The sequence below is a fragment of the Sus scrofa genome, chromosome 8 (assembly GCF_054392235.1).
Source record: "Sus scrofa isolate SSC_HxYL_T2T_F1_AM1 chromosome 8, Sscrofa_HxYL_maternal_Yorkshire_Landrace_v2.0, whole genome shotgun sequence".
In the NCBI taxonomy this organism is placed as follows: domain Eukaryota; kingdom Metazoa; phylum Chordata; class Mammalia; order Artiodactyla; family Suidae; genus Sus; species Sus scrofa.
In genome coordinates this window covers 92432972-92443336 of record NC_139390.1, presented here as the reverse complement: position 1 = coordinate 92443336, position 10365 = coordinate 92432972, and the positions used below count along the sequence as shown (strand labels likewise).

General features: G+C 37.5%; 1 protein-coding gene across 2 annotated transcripts in view; it reads left to right on the top strand.

Moving 5' to 3' along the window:
- The first annotated feature begins 202 nt into the window (after positions 1 to 202).
- LOC102160366 (uncharacterized) overlaps positions 203 to 10365 on the top strand; it is a 229294-nt gene continuing 219131 nt past the window's right edge. Inside the window, exons 1-2 of one of the 2 annotated variants that reach the window (XM_084972836.1) lie at positions 203 to 371; positions 1126 to 1331. In XM_084972836.1, the coding sequence (XP_084828962.1) occupies positions 352 to 371; positions 1126 to 1331 (226 nt within the window). In that variant the 5' untranslated portion in view covers positions 203 to 351. Of the gene's footprint in view, positions 372 to 984; positions 1332 to 10365 lie in introns of those variants that run through there. The other variant, XM_084972837.1, reaches the window with a different exon arrangement.

Sequence of the window (10365 nt, the reverse complement as noted above, 5' to 3'; positions counted from 1 at the left end):
ATGCCATGGGTGTGGCCAAAGAGGAAAAAAAAAGATTTAATAATTGAAAGGATGAAAACATGTAGTGACAGAAACAGCAACTGGGCAAGGAGAACTGGTAAGAATTTAAACAGTAAGTCAGCCATTTGGCAGTCACAGTATCTTTAGTTCCTCCTTGGAGTACTCAGAGAACAGTATCCAAAGCACATTTCCTTTTTTTCAGATGCTAAAACCTCCACCAAATGGAAGAAGTTAACTACTGGATGACCATGAACACATAACCTCCAGACCCACCAGAACCTGAGGATTGAAAACATTAACCCCTGGGAACACTGCCCTCTCACCTCACCATCAACCATCGGAGAACTACGCATGAGCTCCTCACACATCTTGTGAGTTCTCTCCTTCCCCTTGCCTTTACAATGGGATGGAGAAGGAGGCTGGGGTTAGCAGATGCAAACTATCATATATAGAATGGATAATAACAGGGTCTTACTGTATAGCACAGGGAACTATATTCAATATCCCGTGATAAACCATAATGGAAAAGAATATATTAAAAAAGATGAATATACATATGTAACTGAATTGCTTTGCAGTACAGCAGAAATTAAGATAACATTGTAAATCGGCTATACTTCAATAAAAAATTTTAAAAAATGCTTTCCTGAAACCCACTGGGGAGTTCAGGCTTTTTGAGCATTTATCTGTCCCAGACTCTTTGTCTGACACCTTACAATAAACGTTGCACTTACCTTCACCACAATCCCGCGCCAGTGGATTGGCTTTACTGCTCTGTGGCCAGTGGACCCAACTTTGGTTCTGTAACACCCATAGGAGACTGCCCGGCTCCACCTCTTTCATGCTGTGTGGTCTTGGGTGCCAAAAGTGTTGCTCTGCAAAGTGGCTCGCATACATGGAGGGCAAGGAGAGATCGAAAAAAAAAAAAAAAAAAAAAAGAGGCAGACCAGGGGCCAGCCTGTTTGGCGGCAAAGTAATAAACAAGGAAACTTACATAGGAGGCTTCTTTCCCGCGGCTGCGAGAAGAGTGTTCTCCACACCCGCCCGCCAAAATCTTTAAAGTTTGTTGGTGGCCTTAGCTGGGTTCAGTCCAGATGGTCTCAGTGACACATATCTCTCCGAAAGATGCATCCTTGAAAATGGCTCCCTCTGCGTGAACAGCGGGCTGATGGCACATTCCAAGGACAAGGCCGGAGGAGCCTCCGTTTGCCAGGGTCCAGCTCGTGGGTTAACTCACGGTCACGTCCTCTCCATGACCTTCCTAACAGAGAGATCAAGGCAGCTAGCAAAACCCAGACCTTGCCTCCAGGACAGACAGCAGAGAACACTGGGTGAGTGAGAAACACTTCTGTCGTGTTAAGCCCTTCAGAGTTTGGTGTTTCCTGACACCATAGCATAAACTAGCTGGTCCTGACTGATGTACATGGGTACCATTTCTCTCTTTAATTAGGTTGTACCTTAACTGGCAGTCACTGTAATTTTTCTCCCATATGTATCTTGAACTGATTTCTCATAACCAGCTTTCTTTTTTTTTCTAAGGGGTGTAAAGCTTTGGAGCTTGTCTGCCTTTTTCCTTCTACCTTCTCAAATGAAAAGCCTTAGACACAGTGTTTGGGTACAGTGCTTCCTAACCCATTTCTGCTGGCTCCAAATGAAGAATTTTTTGAAGCATCACAGGAAGACATTTCCCCATTGGTTTGATTTTATGGGTGAACACAGTACACGACAGAAATGGTGAATAGGGTGCCAACTAGATAGCAGAAAAGGACTTTGGAGATGCTGGGGGGGAAAAAAAAAGGAAAGTCATAAGGAAACAGCATGCTTGTCTAACTTTGATAAAAATGACTAAGGATTTGCCATTCTTTCGTCTTTAGAAATCCTTGTTCTTGAATAAACGAGTGAAGAAGTTCTCATTTTGAGGTAGAGACTTCCTTACAATCCTCTTTCTCTAGTGCTTCTTTTATGCCATTATAATCTTTGTACTATAGTGGCCTCTGGAAGGAAGAATTCACAGTATTTTATGGAGGAGGAGGGGACATGATGGTTCATTTAACTCAAATTTTTATCAGGTCTTTAGAAATCTTAGTCTGGCATTCCTCAGCCAGGGAAAGGATAATTTCTGATGGAAAATTCGGGACATTTGAGAATTGTGGGAAAAAAAATCATTTATAAACTACATTTAATCCACTTAGAAAATACACTCATCCAGTGCACATTCATTTACAGCCTAAATGAGGCTTGAATTGATGGAGCAAAGAATGTAGCTGCAGTGCCAGGTCTCAAATACAGAGTTCGAGGCACCCTTTAGCTTGCAAGTGATGTCACTATATATTGCAATCAGCGTGATGGCACCTACTTATTAGGAATTCACTGAGTGCTCATATGACTATCCATTTGTATTCTGGAGCCATTTAGCAACTGAGAACTTAAAAGTCATTTGAGCTATCTTGTGTGGAGCTCTTGTTTTTACTCCAGGCAAATTAATGTGAAGATCATTGTAACATTAAACAAATTTAATTGTTCATTGATCAAGCATTAACTCTGAAATGCATACACTTTAGGATGTAATATTTCCTCAGATTTTGAGGGTTTGAAAACATGTTATCTTCCTAGTTGGATTTAATGATCTCTCTAACAAGATGATTGAGGAAGATGGACATTGAGGAGGATGAACATTGAAATATATGTAAACTTTTTAGGTTTTTTTTTTCTGACATGAAGTTACTTTGGTCTAGGAATACAGAGGGTATGTGTATATGGTTTGCTTATAAAATCATAGTTTCGGAGTTCCCGTTGTGGCGCAGTGGTTAATGAATCCAACTAGGAACCATGAGGTTGCGGGTTCGGTCCCTGCCCTTGCTCAGTGGGTTAAACGATCCGGCGTTGCTGTGAGCTGTGGTGTAGGCTGCAGACGCGGCTCGGATCCTGCGTTGCTGTGGCTCTGGCGTAGGCCGGTGGCTACAGCTCCGATTCAACCCCTAGCCTGGGAACCTCCATATGCCGCGGGAGCAGCCCAAGAAATAGCAACAACAACAAAAAGACAAAAAAAAAAAAATAAATAAATAAAATAAAATAAAATAAAATCATAGTTTCTTGGACAGTAAGTCCTCTAACAATTCTGGCTTTCTAGATTAGTTTGTTTGCTTTGTTTTAACGAATTTAAAATGATTCCAGGAGTTCCCGTCGTGGCGCAGTGGTTAACGAATCCGACTAAGAACCATGAGGTTGCGGGTTCGGTCCCTGCCCTTGCTCAGTGGGTTAAGGATCTGGTGTTGCCATGAGCTGTGGTGTAGGTTGCAGACGCGGCTCGGATCCAGCGTTGCTGTGGCTCTGGCGTAGGCCGGTGGCTGCAGCTCCGATTCAACCCCTAGCCTGGGAACCTCCATATGCCGTAGGAGCGGCCCAAGAAATAGCAAAAAGACAAAAAAAAAAAAAAAATAAATAAAATAAATAAATAAAATGATTCCAAAAGATGCTACAAGCTGTTGAGCTTGGGGATTTAATATCTTTTCACATTTTTGCTGAGCTGTGTGAAGGCACCAGAATTTAAGATTAGACATCTTCAAAGTAGTAGTAAAATATAAAAAAATAATGGTGGGAACTGGGCTTTTGTGAATTCTACCATTTTGTGCAATCGAGAAAGCACTTATTTTCAGAAAAGAGTTTGAAAGAGAGAAAAAAGAGGAGAAACCCCTCCCCTCTCAAACTTATTGCCTGAAAATGTTGCCACCTGAAATTTTCTAAACAGTCTTGTTTTTAATGAATGGTTGTTATCAATATATTCTGCTTCATCATCTTAACTTTTTAAATTGAACTGTAGTTGATTTATGATATATTAGTTTCACGTGTACAGATAAGTGATTCTGTTATATTTATAGTATATATGTATTTTTCAGATTCCTCTCAATTATGGGTTATTGGAAGATATTGAATATAGTTCCCTGTGCTCCATAGTAAATCCTGGCTGTTTATTTATTTTACACATAGTGGTTGTATATCTGTTAATTCCATACACCTAATTTGTCCCTCAATTCAGAGGTTTTCTCAGATTAAGAAAAGTCTCTCAATTCTTTCTTTCTTGTTTGTGTGTACTTAAAAATATAAATTTAAATTTTCATGCTTTGTAGAAAGATCCAGAGAAGTTGAGAATATGAATCAAAGACAGTTTCATGCAAAAATAGGCCTGACAACATATTATATGAGGGGCTAAAACTGGCAATATTTCTGACTGTCAGACAGATTGGAACAAGTACCTGAAAATCATAAGTGTGGAATTGCAACCCTTTGGAAGAGATCATTATGATGATCTAGTGTAAGTCTCTCATCTTACAGGATGCTGAAACCTAGTTAATTAAGGACAATTTTTTAACCTTGAAGATCCGAGAAAGAAGAACACTTAGGAATGATGCTAATAGCACCATTTAACAATTTGAATATTTCTTTGATAGTATAACTCCAAATACTTTAGCAGACCCATTTTATGGTCTTATAATTATTTTACGTTTTCCTATGCTTAGTTTGCATGGTTACCCTGGATTCCAGAATTAATATTGAAGATTGAAACAAGCATGGGCCCTTATCCAATCATTTATTTATTGAAAATTATCTTTTGAGAACAAATGGAGTACTAACGACTGTTCCAAATGCTTGGAGTTTATCAGTCCTTGTAAACAAAGAGCTCTACCCTTGTAGGGGAGACAGAAATAAATAATGAACATAATAAATAAGTTCGAAGCTAGAAGGTGATTGTGCCTGGGGGACCAATAGAGCAGAGCGAGAGGAATTGGAAGTAGGACATGGTGGTCATTCCTGTGAAAGCCAGTTGCATCTGGAAATATGGTGGTCAAGGTGGGACTGATAGAAGGTGACGTTTGAGCCAAGTCTGAAGGTGGGGAGGGAGTCAGCCACGTGGAAATCTTGTAGAAGACATTCCAGGCAGAGGGAAGAGCTAGTGCAAATTTCTAAGGTGAGATTGTGCTTGGTGTATTAGAGAAACAGCAAGGAAGTGGAATGGAATAAGGACCTGGGGCTGAAGGAGACTGCAGACCACGTGGGGCCGTGTAAAGAACCTGGCTCAGTGTGAGTGAAATAAGGAGCCATTAGAGACATTTGCATGGAAGGGTGGCATGATCCGATATGATGTTTTTAAACGATCATTTGGTCCTGTTGATGAGAGCCTATCTTTAGGTGGCTTTTTATCTTTATAAACCGTTTTTCCTCAAAACCTTTTTTCTTTGAGCTCTTTTGTTATCTTGTTCCTCTGGAACCAGTGCTTTCCTTGAAGTGAAAGATTTGGGATATTTATGACTCTTTTCACTTCAAGGCTCCTCCTCTTCCCAAGCTGGTAAAGCCTTTGGTGATCTACTGGCTGACTCCCAGCTTTGCTCCTGATGGGTGGGCTGCTCTAGGTTCTTTTCCCACGTGGTGCATCTTGTTTAGCCATTCGAGGCATCACCAGCTCTAAGAATAGCTACTCTATGTTCATGACTCCCACACAGGTGCCTCTGGCTTTGAGAACGTGGAAACCAGAATCTTCTGCCATCTTATCCTTTTCAACCTTTTTCTGGTTGTTGTTCTCAGTCACCTTCTTATAAAAGTTAATTTTTTTTTCACTTTTGGGAGACTATTCATCTTACTGGGAAAATGGCTGCTTTCCCTGGCATCTCCTCCAAAATCTTAGCTAAAGATTTTTTCCGTGAGCCCTCAGGAGGGAGATATGCCACATAGAACATGAAAACTCTCCAGAGCTGTGCTAATTATAGGAGCACCTTAGGACTCATCTTTATTTCTTCTGTGTCCTCTTTTCTTTTGCTTTGTCTCTCTGTCTTCCACTCTTTCTCCCCAGAATCTTTCTGGGATCACATTTTTTTTTCTCTCTCTCCTCTGGGTGGCACTATTTAGGGTCCATGCAGAGAGATTCAACCCTCTCTCACCTCTGCAATTTGTCCTCACCCCTACTTTTGTGCAGCAAAACCTTTTCAGTATCTACTCTCCCTAGGAAGTAGAAGGAGGATGGGATAATAAGTATTTAGAATTTAATGTGTTTTGTCCTGACGCCCCTAATTTTTGTTTTTCTAATTATAAAAGGAGCATATTTTCTTTTTTTTCTATTTTATTTATTTTATTTTATTTTATTTTTTTAATTTATTTTTTTCCCACTGTACAGCAAGGGGATCAAGTCATCCTTACATGTATACATTTTTTCCCCCACCCTTTGTTCTGTTGCAGTATGAGTATCTAGACATAGTTCTCAAGGCTACTCAGCAGGATCTCCTTGTAAATCTATTCTAAGTTGTGTCTGATAAGGAGCATATTTTCAATATGAAACATTAGAAAACAGAGACACACACAAAAAGACATACAATCTGTCACCCAGAGATAACTTTAACACACTTTTTGTGTCTTTCCAGAACTTCTGTGTTCGTGTGTGTGTGCATTTTTTTTTTAACAAAATGGGTGACTTCTATGTCTAGATTTGAAGTCTTCTTAATTTCACTTAATATGTCATGACTGAATCCATGTCAAATATTTTTTATAGCAATATTTTAACAATAGTTTTCCATTATATGAATGGACTACTGTTTATTTAATCATTACCACTTACTTGGATATTTAGATGGTATTATAGATAATGTTTTCCCATATCTTTAATTTTTCTCTAGAGTAAGTGTCTAGAATTGGTATTTTAGGTTAAAAAAAAAAAACCCAATATACAGTATTCAATGTTTTTGGTGTATATTGCCACATTGTACTGAGTGGTATTCCCAATTCTTCCATTCTCATCACCACCTTTTGAGGCTGCTTCCTCTACTCCTGAACCCTCACCAATATAAAATATTATTTAAAAAAAAATCATTGCAAATACAGTTAGCTCTTGAACAATGCAGGAGCTAGGGGCACCAACCTTCCCCAACTCGAAAATGCAAGTATGACTTTACAGTATAACCTTACAGGTGGCCATCCATATCAATGGTTCTGCATCCCCGAGTCTACCAATTTGGATTGAATGGTACTGTGGTATCTGTTTAATGAAAAAAAAATCCACTTATAGAGGACCCACGTAGTTCAAACTTGGGTTGTTCAAAAGTCAATGCTAATGGTATACAAACCAACTCTTATCATATATTATGACTATTTTATTTTTTTTGTTGCTTTAATCACTAATGGTAATAAATACGTGTCAACACTGAAGATTTCAACTTGGATATCCTTCTTCCTCCTGAAGAGTTTCTGACCCTTTCGTTCTGGGTCCTTTCTCATATCTTCCCATGGAACTCTGTACTTGCATTGCTGCCTCCTAGTTGCCACCTTAATTCTATTTCTGCTTCAATAGCCACTAAGATCTATGAGGATGAGGATTCTACTTTCTTATTCATCACGCGCAGTGCACATCACCACTTCTGAATAAGTAGTTGTTAACCAAATCCTAGAAATCATGATTTTAAATAGTTGTTGGCTAATATATTCTTCCTTTGATTACAAAAGTATATTTCCCTCATCCTTTTTAGACAGCAAAACAGTGATCTTCTTTTTTCCCCTAATTTCCAGAGAGTAGAATGCATATGAACCCTGGCGAATGAATGAATAAATGAATGAAAGGATGGAAGAATAGAAGCTCTTTCTATTGTCTGTTCTATTTCTGGTCTCTTGAAATCTACTTAGCTGGCTGAAAACATACCTCCAATATCTAGACTGAAAGTTGAATTAAAAGCAAACCAAAACAAGGCAAAAACTGAGGCAAAGAGCAAACTAAACAAAGGGTGTTTGATACCTCAAAATGGATCATATTCTACTTTATAAGTTAATTCAAACTTGGAGTTCTGCCTATGACTGGGTTCCACCTAATTCTTGGTTTTTCAAGTAGATATCCTTGTGGGGTCTGGAAATCCTGTCCTATATGGGTAATGGATAAAGAGATGTCTGTATGGAAAACTCCAAATATGAACATTTTTCTATTACATATACCAGGAATTTCCAACTGAATTTCTGCTGAAATCTATTCTAAGCCTCAAATAATTAATTATTTTACTAATACACATTTCAAATTAACTTTTATAAATCAGAATGTTGTTTGGCTTAGCTAAATTAATAAAATTTATTAATATTCAAACATTAAAAAAGAGGTAAATGATGTTAGTAATTTAAATATAACTTAGATAAGCAGAGAGATGGTCTTGGTAAAAGCTAGCTGGAAATGAGTTTTGATTACTTAGTTATGTAAGTTCAACTAATGCAAACATAGTAGAAAGTGGACAAATTTAGGAAAAGACTCATAGTTATCTCTTAATTATTGGAAAAACACAAAAGGATATTTGGTTGTGTGAAAGCAATATAAACAATCTTTTATTAAAATTATATTTTTAAACCTAATGAAGAGATTGTTAAAAAGAAGTGGCTCTGTTCTCCTGGAGATTTGTTTATTTTTCAGTTAACAAGAAGGCCTTCCTGACATTTTTGCTTGGGGGACTGGATTAAAAAGTATGCCATTTATGTTTGGTATATTTAATTAAATGTTTGGCTTGAGATTATAAAGAGCGTCTATTTATTTTAGTCAGTTCAGATTGCAATAGATCATTAAAAATTCCATTAGAGACTATTGTTGACATTATGAATAAAAAGTTTATCTAACAGGATAAAGCTTTTCTGTTACTAAATTTTTTACTCTGATATATATTTTATTTGGTGACTCTTTTAATCACATCATTTCTTAATGGTTTCCTGATTTCGTAGTTTGTGACTCAGATAATGCTATTTAATCAGTGGGTCAGACTAATAAATCCAAGCTGGTGCTCACTAAAATCTCAGCATAAACAGATTTGAGTGAATATGTTATCTTGTCATTGCATTGCTGTTTTTGTGCAATTGCCCATGTGCTTATTATCCATTTTATGTTGAAGCTTTGGGAAGATGAGGAGCATGTCTGTGTAACTTGATCTGAACAGTTTTAAATAACATATCAATCCAGGATAGGTTAAATAATGATAATGATAATGATATCAATAATAATTTTAACCATTAAATACAAAAAACTCATTTATTTTATACTTACTCTATGCCTGGCATTGTCCTAAAAATTATAGATACATTATCTCTGCGAGGTAGGTATTTTTATTTCTATTTTGTACAAGAGTTAATAGAGGTTCCAGAAGGTTAAATAAGCTAAAGATACAGATGGACCTAGAACTTTCTTAAAACTTGTGTCTATATGAGCCAGAGATGTGAAGCTGTATGTTTAAGAGATGAGAAAGGAGATTTGGCATCACTCTTTCAGGCTATTTTGCTTTCCTGTACATTAATAAATGAATATTTCTGTTAATAAACCATTAATGTAATACAATAGATTTCCTTGGCTTCCAAAACAGTAAATGATGCTTTGAGATGAGGCAGTGAGGAATGAAGCATGAAATAATAGGTAAGAGGTTTTTTTTTCCCACCTTTCTTTCCCCCCACCCCACCCTCTTTACTGCTTTGTACTTAAGCATTTTTATAGATAAGAACAAATACTAACCTCTCACTGTTTACGCTGGAGTCTTTTGCGTTGTACACACTTGCATTGCAGTCGGAGTATGCACTTTATTTTGTATTCTCTGTTTTTCTGCAGTGTCATACACAGTACATATGTACCATGTACTCCTTGAAAGTACAATTCCCTATGGTTTTATACTAAAGCTTTGTCATATTATGCTGTTATCATTTTACCGTTTCTTTGTGGCTTGCCATTTGTATGTGAGCTTTTCAGTTTTACCCTCTATAATAATGAAATATAACTGCTCTAAATATCTTTGTATAAATCACTTTATTTGGGGAGGTTTTCTTAGAAAATGTTTCCAAATTTAATGATTACTGGACTAATATATAGTAAGAGATTTTTTTAAAAAAATGTAATTTATTGCCAGATTATTTCTCAGAAAACTTGAACTGGTATTCTGTGCCGTGCCAAGAATAATATTTCCTTTTCTTTGTAGCAATATAAAATGTAAGCACTTTAAATGTTTTGTGTGTGCCATTTTAATGGATGGGACCTACCCTGTATTTTAAGTCTTTTCATCATTTTTCAGTGGTTAAAAGAGGATGCTTATAAAATTGGGACATGAATTTAGGGCAGAGTCAGAGTGACAGCTTTCCTACAAATGGCTCCTTGGCTCGTGAGTGTTATTTTGCAATCTTTTTGGCTCATTTTGCAAGGCACATCCTGATGGAATGGAAGTTTCAGTTACTCCAGGAGCCTGTTGCTTTGTGGAGAAGTTCAGCTGCTGGGCAGAAGAGGGCACTATTTGTTTGTACGAAGGCAGAACAGACCTGTCTGACCCACGTAGGGAGAGAAATCCAAGGCCCATCACATTGGGGTGTGATGACCGCTGTGGT